Source organism: Monodelphis domestica, chromosome 2 (genome assembly GCF_027887165.1).
Source record: "Monodelphis domestica isolate mMonDom1 chromosome 2, mMonDom1.pri, whole genome shotgun sequence".
Classification (NCBI taxonomy): Eukaryota; Metazoa; Chordata; class Mammalia; order Didelphimorphia; family Didelphidae; genus Monodelphis; species Monodelphis domestica.
This window is the reverse complement of record NC_077228.1, coordinates 160,653,743-160,667,125: the sequence shown is the minus strand read 5'-3', so window position 1 is coordinate 160,667,125 and position 13,383 is coordinate 160,653,743. Positions and strand designations below refer to the sequence as shown.

Genomic DNA, 13,383 nt, shown 5'->3' with positions numbered 1-13,383 from the left:
ACACACACACACACACACACACACAGACAGATAGCCTTTTCCCTCAAGAAACTAACATTCTAATGGAGGAGACCATATATAAATAACTAGGTATCTATAAATTACATACCTTGTAGAAGGAAGATAATCTCAGAGGGGAAAGTACTGTAAGATGAGGAATATGAGAAAGACCTCTTGGAGAAAGTGAGATTCAAGCTGAGTCTTGAAGGAAACCATGGAGTAGAAATGAGAAGGGGAATGTAGCAGACATGGGGGCAGCCAATATAAAAGTAAAAGATAGAGTGCCCTATTTAAGGAGAGTTGCAGGTAGGCTAGTATATCTGTATTGTAGAGCATGTGAATGGGAATGAAATATAAAAAGACTGAAAGGGCATAAAGGGGCCAGGTTATGAAGAACTTTAAACACTAGAGAATTTTTTATATTTGATCCTGAAGCCACTGATAGTTCTTTGAATGGGGGATTGAGAGTGGAAGAGGGGACATGGTTAGAAATGTCTTTCAGGAAAAATCACTTTGTCAGTTGAGTAAAAGATGAATTGGACTGTGTGACCCTGGGCAAGTCACTTAACCCCCATTGCCTAGCCCTTACCACTCTTCTGCCTTGGAAGCAATACACAGTATTGATTCCAAGATGGAAGGTAAGGGGTTTAAAAAAAAAAGATGAATTGGAATGGAGAGAAACTTGAGATAAGGAGACTTACCTGAAAGTTATTACAGTACTCCAGATGAGATGATGAAGAGCTGCACCAAAGTGGTAGCTATGTGAATGGAGAGAAGAGTGATATATATGAAAGAGGTTGTGAAGGTGGAAATGACAGGATTTGACAATGAATTGAATTTGTGGGATGAGTGAGAGGAAGGTGTCAAGAATGACATCGAAGTCATGAACCTAGATAACCCGGAAGATGGGTGATATCCATGATAGTAATAGAATATTTGGTGAGAAAGTTAATGAATTTTGCTTTTTACATGTTGAGTTTAAGATATCTATGAGATATCTAAATCAAGATGTTAAAAGGGATTTGATAATGCAGGACTGGAGCTCAGGAAAGACACTGTTGCTAGAAATGTAATATTAGGAGTCCTCTGCATTAAAAAAAAACACTGAACTATGGAATTTGATGAAATCAGTACATGGAATAGAGGAAACAGGTGACAAGGTCCAGGAAATATATCTTTTTTAAAAAAATTAATTTTATTTTTTAAACCCTTACCTTCCATCTTAGAATCAATACTGTGTATTGGTTCCAAGACAGAAGAGTGGTAAGGGCTAGGCAATGGGGGTTAAGTGACCTGCCAGGGTCACACAGCTAGGAAGTGTCTGAGGCCAGATTTGAACCTAGGATCTCACATCTCTGGGTCTGGCTCTCAATCCACTAAGCCACCCAGCTTCCCCCTCAATTTTCATTCTTCTTGACTTATCCTTAACCTTTGAAGCTATTGATCACCTCCTCCTAGATTTTCTCTCCTCTCTTGGTTTTCTTGACACTGCTTGCTTTTGGTTCCCCTTATATACCTGACTGCTACTTTTCAGTCTTCTTTGCTGTCATGCCCACTCACCAAGGGTGTCTTCCAAAGATGTATTTCCTGAGGGCAGCTGGGTAGCTCAGTGGATTGAGAGCCAGGCCCAGAGACAGGAGATCCTAGGTTCAAATCTGGCCTCAGACACTTCCTAGCTGTGTGTCCCTGAGCAAGACCCTTAACCCCCATTGCCTTACTGCTCTTCTGCCTTGGAACCAATACACAGCATTGATTCTAAGGTGGAAGGTAAGGGTTTAAAAAAAAATTTTTTTTTCAGAGAATGACAATTGAGAAATGATTTTTGGATTTAGTAATGAAAAGATCATTGGTGACTTTGGTGAGAACAATTTCTGTTGAATGAAGAGATTAGAAACAGGATTGCAGAGGGCTTAGAAGCAAGTAATGGGAGAAAAAATGAAGACATCTGAAGAATGTGTAGAGATGATTGGATTTGAGGGATTTTTAGGATGGAGGAACATGGGTATGTGAGGACTGTGTTTCGGAGAAGACAGGAAGGCACAGGAATGAAGGAGAGATAATAGAGGATGACCTGAGTGATGTAAAATTATGAGCTCACTATGTGGAGCCTCAGGTTTTTTTTTGTGTGTGTGTAAATTATAAGGCAAGTTCCATGGCAGAGTTTAGAGGGAAGGATTATGTGAAAGCTTGAAGAAAGATGAAATGATTTGGAATGGTTACTATGGAGAATGGGATAATGATTAGGGAGCAGTAGAATAATTGCTTTGATGAAGAGAGAACCCATTTGAGATTATATAGTAAATATGCAGGGACCTCATTTGGTAAGATTTCAAGATTTCCTCCAGCTCTATTCAGTAGTTCATGAATAAGAGCAAAGGAAACAGATATATTATAGGTGGAAGTAATGTAGGTTTGGAGTTTAACAAGATATGATTGTGATAACCTAAGGCAATCAAGGGATTCAAGAGTAAAAGTTAGCATGAATTAGATCACCAAGGAGTCAAGATGACTTTGAGCAACAAGTCACAACATTAACAGCTTCAATTTCCTTAACTGTAAAATTGACATAATAATAGCATTTACCTCACAGGGTTACTGTGAAGATCAAAAGAAATAATGTGTAAAGTGCTTTGTAAAACTTTAAAATGCTATATAAGTACTAGCTGCTGTTGTGTTAATTATTTTAAATTTAATTTCTAATATTTTCTTCTCATATTTTGTTAATTTTTTAAACCAAAGTTGTGATTTCTTTGGTGTAGGGAACTCTTGATGAGATACTTCCTCTATCAATGAAGATTGGAACCTTCTTTCCAACTTGTATAGTCTTAGATATGTTAAAGAGTTTTATGAATTTACTTTTGTATCCTACTTTAATCAAACTGTTAATAATTTCAACTAGTTTCTTCACTAATCCTCTGGAGTTTTATTACAGAACTATCATGTAATCTGAGAATACATATAACTATTTACTAACATTTTATCTTAAATTATTAAATTTCCTTCTCTAATATTTATAGCTTGTATTTCTAGAACTATGCCAAATGATAGTAGGGAAAGATGGCTATCCTCACTTTACCCTTGTTTGTACTGGGAAAACTTCCAGTGTTTCTCCACTGCAAATCTGTCTCTTAGTTTTAAGCATATGTTTTTGATCATATTAAAGAAGAATTTTTTCATGCCTATACTTTTTAGAGTGTTTAACAAAAATGTATCTGTATTTTATCAAAATATTTTTCTATCTCTTGGCATGTTATATACCTTGATGTTCATTGTAAGTCTTCTGTGTTTCTTTTCATAGGTATCTCAGATAGATACCATCTTTGAATGTTTATTAGAACAAGAAGAACAAGTCTTGAAAGATACCCCAATGGAATCTGTTGAATGGGCTCAGGTGGTGCTCAATGTGAACAGTATCCTGAAGGTACTAAAACATAGACTCAAGCAGTGCAGTCTTTTAAAGGACAAATGAAGGACTTCACTAAAATAGAAATCTCACACCAGGAAAGGCCTTTTGTAGATGGTGTGATTTGAGCTGTGTCTTAAAGGAAGCAAAGAGGCAGCGGTAAGGGAAGAGAGCATTTTAGCCTTGGGAGACAATGTGGAAAGAAGTGAAAAGATTTCCCAGATATTTCATCTAGTAATTATTCAGAAATTTGTGGTTTTCACCACATATTCATACAATTTTAAAAAGCAGTGATTAACCATACATCAATACTTAAAAGATCTGTTAGTTCCTTAATATGTGGACTCTCCACAATGCAGATTATAGCTCTTCCATGCTATAATAGGTAAATCTATGCATTCCTGAGCTCAGGGGAAAAAAATCAACCCCAGGTTGCCTATTTCAAACTCAGGCCTTCCCTCAAGACAGTCTTGTTCAATACTGGAAGTTGTTTTAGATTGTTAAGATTCCGCTTTCCTGAATGTATACTTCATTGGCTTGCCTTTAAAATCTAGGTACCTCCCCTGATATTAAGCATCTTAGTAAGACTTTACTGGAGGAATAGTTATGAAGCTAACACATATTTGTTAAATACCTACTGTGTTCATAACACTACCAACTAATATTCTACTTGGGCTAATGTTGGTTGTTGCTTTATTTCTGCTTGATAAAGTATTTTCTTTGGAAAGGAATATCTAGAATTTTCACTTTTTTTAAGGCTGATATAGATTAAATGTTTACACTTATGTTTTCTAATTATTTTGAAGTCTAATATTCACTTGTACTCCAATATCACAGTCCTAAATTAAATCATATTAAATAGAATTAAAGATAAGCTGACAGATTGGACCAGGTGTATATAGAGGAGATTCATTCTGAAGGCATGGAGTAATCAATTCTCAAAATATTGGAAGGAGAGAAACAAAGCAAACATTTAGAAAAAAAAATCTCAGCTGTTTTTTATGTCCAAAAAAAGGACAACTGAGACAACACCAACTACCAACCAATATGCCTACTTTACCATCTCTACAAAATATTTATGAGATTCATTTATACAAGAATTAAGGGTATCCTTGATAAGTGTTTTTTTTTTTAAACCCTTGCCTGCTATCTTAGAATCAATACTGTATGTTGGTTCTGAGGCAGAAAGGGTGGTAAGGGCTAGGCAATGGGATTTAAATGACTTGACCAGAGCCACACAGCTAGGAAGTGTCTGAGGTCAGATCTGAACCCGGGACCTCCTGTCTCTAGACCTGACTCAATCCACTGAGCCACCTAGCTGTCCCTAATGAGAGTTTTTAAGAAGGAAACAGGAACATTTTCACAAATAATGTTCCATGCAAGGATTTTTAGCCTCTTTGTGTCATAGAGCCATTTAGTAGTCTATGGAGGCCCATGAATCCTTTTCAGACTATGTTTTTAAATTAATAAAATGCATACTGTTACAAAGAAAATCAGTTATATAAGATAAAGATACACTTTTCCCCCCACCCAAGTTTATGAAATTTAAGGACAGACCTTTGAGGTCCTTAGATGCTAGGCCAGGAATTCCTGTTCTCCAGTAATATTCTTTTACATTTCAGAGTTCAAGGAAAGATCTAGAAGATTCTAATATCCTTGCTGTGCTTATTGCTCAGTGATTATGAAAAGGCATTTGATTCAATGGAGCATAAGGCTTCCTTGAAGGTTCTCTTTCAGCACAATGCCTAGTATCCATGCAGCAATATCATTTGATTCCTTAAAAAACAGAACAATAGGAACAGTCCTTTTCAGTGACTTTTTTCTGGTCATAGATGTCATAAAAGAGAGAGATTTGCTCATCACTGAGATGTAGGAAATCTAGATCATATTGAAGAGTAATTCCCCATGGATAGTGAGATGCTCCAGATGTTCCTCATTTTTGATGATGTTCTGTTTGCATCAAGCCCTGAAGTACTGTAGAGCCTACTGGAAGAGAGCTGTAACCACACAGAATAAGTTTGTAAGTTTGTCCTGACCCTACAAACAGGAAAGACCAAAAAGAGGAAGAATGTCTGTTGTACAGACGATGATGTGATTAAATGGTGGATAACCTATATTGAGATAGCTGGGTGATGCATTAAGAGAGCATGGGAGTCAGGAAGAACTGAGTCTGCTTCCTGCTTTAGACACTCACTACTACTATTACTATTACTATACTATTACTAGCTAAGGGTTCTGTAATGTTTTCCCTGTGCCATGTACTGTGCCTAAGCACTTTACAGTTGTTATCTCATTTGATCCTGTCAACTCCCCTGGGAGGTAGGTGCTGTTATTATCTCCTCTTTACAGGTGAGGAAACCAAGGCAAATAGAGGTTAAATAACTTGCCCAGAGTTATACAGTTATTAAGTGTCTTCGACTGGATGCAGGTCTTTCTTTGAATGCAGGTCTTTCTAATTCCAGGTTTAACATTCTATCTACTGCATTTCCTAGCTGCCCCAACTTAGCTGTGTGACTCCAATCAAGCCATTTAATCCTTTGTCAGTTTTCCTTTTTATGAAATAGGACTATATTAGCACCTGCCTCCAAGAATTGTTATGAGGATTAAGTGAGATTTTGTGTGTGTGTGTGTGTGTGTGTGTGTGTGTGTGTGTCTGTCTGTCTGTCTGTCTGTCTGTCTGTCTGTCTGTCACAGCTCCAGAATAAAACAGGAGGAAAGCAGGCAAGCTTGATTTCTGGAAATTGTGAAATTCCTTGAAAGATCCCTTGTCTTCTGGAAACAGGCTTAACTTTTTAAATACAGAAAATTCTTGCCTTAAATGGACCATTCCACAAACTTCTAAGTAAAGTGATTTTTACAAAATACAAATTTGCCCATACCTGCCTCCTTTATTTGGCTTATATAGCAAAGGCATATGCAAAATAATACCTTTATGCACGTCACAAGATATATTAAAATGCAGACATGTTAAATACTGTACCATGATAATAAACAGAATTATGAAATGAAAGGTAAGGTTAATGATAAAGTATCCACAGTGTTGTGCAGTACAGTTAACATAGGTGTGCAATATATTGCCCTTTCCCCAACCACTGCACCTAGCCTTTATGACTGGTGGTTAGCTGGGCAACTTTTTTTATGAAGCTTTAGAGACGTAGTTGGACAGTGGCTCTCTTTTTTTCCTTGAATATCTGACAATAGGGAGCAATGTTATCCTGAATTAGTCTTTTACAATTCTAATGTGAATTACATAAATTGAAAACTGTATACCAGTATTTTATGACTGAGAAAAATGAAACATTAATCTTGAATTGAAAATAAACATCACACAGGGACAGTGGAGAGGCACGTTGGGTTTGAATATGGCTGATCCATATTAACAATGAAGAACTTTGAAGAATAGGAATAAAATAATTCAACAGGGAAACATACGGCATTAAAAAAAGATAGACTAAGTTACATTATGAGAGTGAATGATGCCACACGGGCATTTTGAATGTACCATGGGTATCCTGATGTCAAGACAAAGTGAAGGAGATCTCTAACATTTTGGATTGATTATTTTTGATAAATTTATGTGATGACATGGACAAGGGACATAGGCTTGGCAGGCATGAATGGTTCGCAGTCAGTATCATTGGAAGGAACATCCACATTGATGAGATCCTATCAATTTGAGAATATTCTAGCATATGTACTAAGATACAGTTTTTTAATTTTTAATTAAATTTCTTTGTAAGGTGACTATTTCCACTTTTAGCTATTAAAAAACTGGAATTTATGGCAATAAATGTAAAGAATTTTTTAGAAGCATACATCTTAATAGTCAATAATAGCACAGTTAGATTTTTATGTTTCATCTTAGATTAAGAAATACTTTGAATTTCCATTTTCAGAAATTGGTATTTTTGTTTTCCCAGGATATGCTACAAGCAGCCAATCAGTATCGCCAAAGTAGAAACTCCTTATATAGAACAGAAGAACTCGTAGAAAAAGAACCTGAATATATTCCTTGGACAGGTAAGCTTTTAAAAATTAGCCACATAAATCTATTTTATTACCATTTTGTTCAGAAATGTTAATTCTAATAGTTTATTGTATCCATAAGTAGTTTGTATTTTTCCATAAACTAGTTTTGTAAATAAAATTTCAAAATTAATATACCATTCCAAAATGAATTCACCCTACCGAGGTCATTCTTCTATTTGCCTGACATTTGAAAATATTTACTGAGGACCTAGCACTTGCAAAGTACATATAGGGAATATAAAAAAGGTATGACATGTCCATTAAGATTTTTTGGTGTGTAGCAGGTAGGTAACATATATACATAAGAAAACCTTAACAATGAAGGAATCAAGTATTAAAAGGGGTAAAGGGAGGGAATAGGGGCAGCTAGGCAGCACAATAGATAGAGCATCAGGTCTGGAGTTGACAGGACCCAAGTTCAAATCTAGCCTTGTATATATACTTCCTAGCTTGGACCTTGGGCAAGTGACTTAACCTAGATTGCCTGACATTTGCCACTCTTCAGTCTTAGTATTGATACCAAGATAGAAAGTAAGAGTTTAAAAAAAAACAAAGAAAGAAAGGAAAAATGGAGATGACCATTTTTAGTTAGCATCTTTGGAGAAGTTATGTCTTGGTCTTGTGTCCTAAAAATATGGAAGGCTAGATATTTTCTTTGATCTTCATAACCTTTCCAACATCTCCAAAATCAATTATTTGTGAAAGATAAAGCAATTTTAGCTATTCATTATGATACACTAAGAACCCAAATGGATAAACAACCCAAGAAGGCTTATAATCCTTAACCCCATCCCTTAGTATTCCCTCTCCTGCCATCTCCCCCTCTGGCATCAAGGCAGTACAAACCAAGTCATGAGCTTACAACACAATTCAGTTCTGCTGCCTCTTCTTCCAATACCTTCTTAGTCAGACAGGGATAGCATCACATCATCTCTCAGAGAGCTGAGCCAGAGAATTGGGAAGCAAACAAATTGGGGCAGGACACAGGTTAACAAAGTATGATACCCTAATAAGCCTGAGGAAAAGATTCCACCATTTATCTGGGGCCCCATCTGCGCCCCCCCCACCAATAATTCACTTGAAGCAGAGACCAAAACTAATGAACCATAAATTGCCTGAAGTGGAAGGATGCAGAGATGACTGACATTCAGCTCCTAGAGAAACCAGCACCAAATGGGAAAGAGTCAGAAGGAGATTAATAAGGAAAAACAAGAGGAAAAGAATGAAATTATGAAAGATCTCAGGAGGAAGAAAACTCTAAGACTGAGCAAAAACTGATAAGTGGGACTTTTTCTTTTTAAACTCTTAGTATCTAAGAAGAAGAGTTGTAAAGACAATTTGAGCTAAGTGACTCGCCCAGGGTCACACAGCTAGGAAGTGTCAGGCCTAATTTCAACCCATGCCCTCCTAACTTCAAGCCTGGCACTCATCAATTGTGCTATATACCTGTCCCCAGGGAAGATACTGCTGACAGAATGGAATATGGCCTCCAGGTAAAAGAGGCCAGCTATATATGATTAAATATTGCAAAACCAAGGAAAGTGAATCAACACCTGATAAGACAGAGAATCCTGTATATTCCTGAGAGAACATGGAACTCATTATGGTGTCCTTGAAATATCTAAAAAAGAAATAAGAATTGTAAGAGCAGAATTTATGGACTGCACAGCAGAAATTGCTGACTAAATAGAAAAACTTGAATCCATGATGGTATGTCTCAACAAAACAAACAACAAAAAAAGAATAATTAATTGGGAATTGCAGCAAAACAGAATGAAGAACAGTCTGGAAGAAGAGGTAGAGGAGGCAATATAATTAAAAGAAGTCATGGTAAATGCTTTCACAAGTAAAATATTGAGATCTCCAAGGAGGGTTGCCTAGACAACTTAAGACTTAGAAATCTCCAAGAAAAACACTACAGTTTAAAAAAACCTATTATGCTTTAAGGCAAGAAATAATATAAGAAAACTGCTTCAAATTTCTAAACACACACACAAAAAACAAAAGTGCCAGTGAGAATAATTGAGAATAGTTTTTGTATCTGACAAGATTGGTTTTATTATGTGTTTTTTGAGAGTTTTCTTTTTCTCTTTGCTTTTACAGCAACCAATGGGCCTGCTGGCATAAGAACTGCAATACTGCGGCAACATGGAATTGTTCTGAAGGTGGTTTATCCTCAAGTAGATACCAACCTGCGAAACATCCTTACTGAGCAGCTTGTAACACTGATTGACTCTTATCTGGATAGTTATGTTTCCCAGCTTAAATCTGTGGACAAACCCAGTGATCAAGAAAGATATAACAATCTGGAAATGGAGTACATTCAGAAAAGAGCAGATATCTTGTCTCCTCTTCGTAAGTATTCATGTGTATATTTCTGGAAAGTACAAAGAGAAATCTATATATTTAGTAGAATTTCTTTGGGTAAAATCAATTGCAACTTAATATAATTTTCCTAATTACAACTAGTTAATAATCTAAAAAAAAATCTTCAGTAATCCACTCTCCAAATGTAATTGGAGTGATTATATCTATTATAAGTGTGTATAGTATCTGAAATTAAATCCATAACTGAACTCCACATTACTTAATATTTTAAATTTCAAATAGATTAAACTTAGGCTAACACATACATTTTTTGCAAAGATGGAATCACTGAAAGTACTAAAGTGTCTTAAGTATTTCCATATAAATAGTGCAGTTATTATGCTTTTCTTTCTAGGTTAACTTTAGTTGCTTAATACATTGTTTCTTCTCCTTTGGTTTCCCTAGTTTCTCTTGGACAGCACCAGTGGGCTGCTTCTTTGGCAGAGAAATACTGTGACTTTGATATCTTGGTTCAAATGTGTGAACAAACTGACAACCAGACCAGACTTCAACGTTACATGACTCAGTTTGCTGATCAGGTAAACCATTTTAATGTTTGGGCAGAGAATTTTACAACATAACTTCAACATTTTAAGTTTAATATTTGTTTGGAAAGAAAAGATTATGTCAGGGCAATAGAAGTGGCCTGGGCAAAGGAATATACCTGAAAGTTAGTCCTTTTGTTTTTGTTAAACACATTTCTTTCAAATAGATTACAAATTACCAGTACTTTTATATTCTTTTCCCATTGATGCTTATTTTCTAGAGTTCCAAGTTAGAGAATCTATTGATAATTGAGAATGTTTTTGGTTTTCATTTCTTGAAGGAGCATGCTTATAGTAAAAGTAATTGTGCTTCATGAACAGTTATAGAGTTTAAGAAGCTACATATGCATAAAAGGATGCTTAGGAAAAGTTTAGAGTCTGCTGGTCTCAGAATTGACCATCCTTTTAAAGGCCTCCTATTGTGGCACTTCTAGTTATGTTTAACTGGCTTGTGGAAGCTTAGTCACATTTTGAGATATTGAGTTCTCAGTTACATGACGATTCTCAAGCCCTTAATATTAATCCTTGGTATTTCAATTTAGAGACTCAATTCATTTTAAAAAAGTGAATTGCTTTTTATCTCATTCCCCTACCTAATGAGTTCTTCCTATTCATTTTAAAACCAAATTATTTTTTCCAAATTACCTTCTAATTTGTTTAGCAAATTACAACTTCTATAAGGGGGGCGGGGGGACTATTTTAAAAATACAGGCATTCCTTGCTTTTAGAAAACTCATATTTTTATTTGATGTTGGCCCTCCTTACTCCTAAAAGGGGAGAGAAATAAATAATTTACATTTGTATAGTGTTTAGATGTACATTAGCTCATTTTAACTTCATGGATTTGATACTTAGAGCATCATTGATTCATCCTTAGAAGGAACTTTAGAGAGGTCCATTTGAGTGATTATATCTATTATAAATTTATTTTATAGAGGATAAAAATGAGACCCAGAAAAGTTAAGGGGCATGCCCAAGGTCACTCAATAAGTGCAAGATCAGGATTTGAACCCAAGCCTTATGACTTCAGAGTGATCTTTCCAATGTTCAGATTTTCTTTCTCTTATACCAGGCTGCTGTACGTAGCACAGTGTCTGAAGTCAGGAAGACTGGGCAAGTCACTTAACTTCTATGCCTCAGTTTCCTCATCTGTAAAATAAGGACCATAACAGTACCTATGTTCCAGAGTTGTGAAGATCAGATATAATAATGTTTGTAAAGTATAGTGCTTTACATATAATAGGCTCTTTATAAGTAATGTAAGTGCTTATTCCCTTTCCCCTCAAAAAAAAGAAGTAATATTTGACCCCAGGGGGAAAATGCTTTTTCTTGTGTTTTATGATTTACAAAATGCTTTCTTGCCTATTTTGTGGTGAACTCTGTACTATATGTATCTGTTCTATATATATGTACTTGCCTTTTAAAGGCAAGGAAGCCAAGGCTGAGAGAGCCCTTGAAAGATCAAGTTAGACTTGGTGACTCTGAGTTAATGCTTTTTCCTTTCTAGAATTCTACTGGGTTTCTGTGGTTCTTACAGTCTGGATAGCTCTCTAGTGAGTTGTATAACTGTGAATGATCATTTTGTTAATAGACTTGAATTGTCAAAAATGGCAAAGGGATCCTCTTGTTGTAATAGGACCATAGCTGAAATTTGCTGAGATTTTTGGAATATTTAACTCCTTGAACTTGGACATATCAGAGAGTTTTTTGGTTTGCTTTTTATTTTTAAATCCTTTAGGAAATAGAAAAACAGCCAAAACACAAGAAACATTCTGCCTATTTTTTCCCACCAAAAGTTCAGGAAAACAACTTTAAAGTACAGTTATTCTAAATTAGTTATTTATTAAGCCTTTATTGTATGTCACTGGATTAGCTTATGGGGTCATAAAGACAAAACAAAAAGTAGTTCCTGCCCCCAAAGCAGGTTTTTTTTTGGGGGGGGCAGGTAATAATAATAACACTACTAATAGCTTTTATAAAGTATTTTAGGCTTTGCAAAGTACATTACAGATATTATCTTATTGGATCTCACAATAACCTTAGGCAGTATGACTTTGCCCAGAGTCATATAGCTAGTTTCTGAGACAGAATTTGAATTTATACCTACCATCTTCAAATCCTGTTCTCTAGTGGCTTAAGGATAGGGATACAACACATGCCCCAGTATATGTGATTGAGAAGAGACCATTAGCAACTAGAGGAATAAAGGAAAAGCTTCCTGGAGGGGGTAGTAGCCGAGTTGAATGTTGAAGTAATGAGGGGAAATGATGGTGTCCAGAAACAATTAAGATCAGGAAACTTGAAGTTATTATGCCATTTTTAAGAAAAAGCCCCATGTGGTAGGGATCACATGTCCTCCTTTAGTCCTAAAGTAGCCAAAGCACCAAATAATCTTTAGCTATTACAAATTAATACCCATTGCCATCATTTGTTATATTAGAGATGGCATTGGACAGTAGAAAGAGCTCTACTATCTAGTCAGAGGGCCTAGGTTCTTTGACCTACTACCTGGGTGACCTTGGGCAAATAACTTCTACTTCTTGGACCTCAGTTTCCTCTTCTGTAAAATGAGCAGAGTAATACTAAATAGCTTCTGAAGCACCCTTCCAATTCTAGATCTATAGTCTTATGATCATTGTGGGTACATATACAGACAGATGATGGTAGGGATAGAGACTGATAGATTTAATTGGTCTCAGAAATTCTCTGGTGATGAGAAATTTACTAATACAGCTTGTACTATAGTCTTAGAGAGGCTACTCTAACACTTAGAAACTAAGAGACTTCATGGCCCAGGATGACAGAGGTGGGATTTGAGCCCAGTTCTTACTGACTCTAGGGCTGATTTTTTTTTACCCTGACACTCCCCCTAACAAGTGTGTGTATAAAACATTACAGTTCTTCTTAAAATTGCTTTTCTTAATGTAGGACAGACGTTTTCAAAGGTTCAGGACTCCTTTCACTGACTAGGCAAGTTAATCTAGAAACTTTTCCTTTCTATTTGTTTTCGGCAGTTATTTTATTAAGCATTAAGGATTT

At 35.9% G+C, this 13,383-nt stretch overlaps 1 protein-coding gene across 1 annotated transcript in view; it reads left to right on the top strand.

The window, feature by feature from the left end:
• The window catches only part of NUP133 (nucleoporin 133), an 85,781-nt gene that overhangs the window by 45,208 nt on the left and 27,190 nt on the right, over positions 1–13,383 (top strand). Inside the window, exons 16-19 of the mRNA XM_001369235.4 lie at positions 3,299–3,421; positions 7,324–7,423; positions 9,536–9,787; positions 10,205–10,338. Coding sequence (XP_001369272.1) covers positions 3,299–3,421; positions 7,324–7,423; positions 9,536–9,787; positions 10,205–10,338 — 609 coding nt within the window. The remainder of the gene's footprint in view (positions 1–3,298; positions 3,422–7,323; positions 7,424–9,535; positions 9,788–10,204; positions 10,339–13,383) is intronic.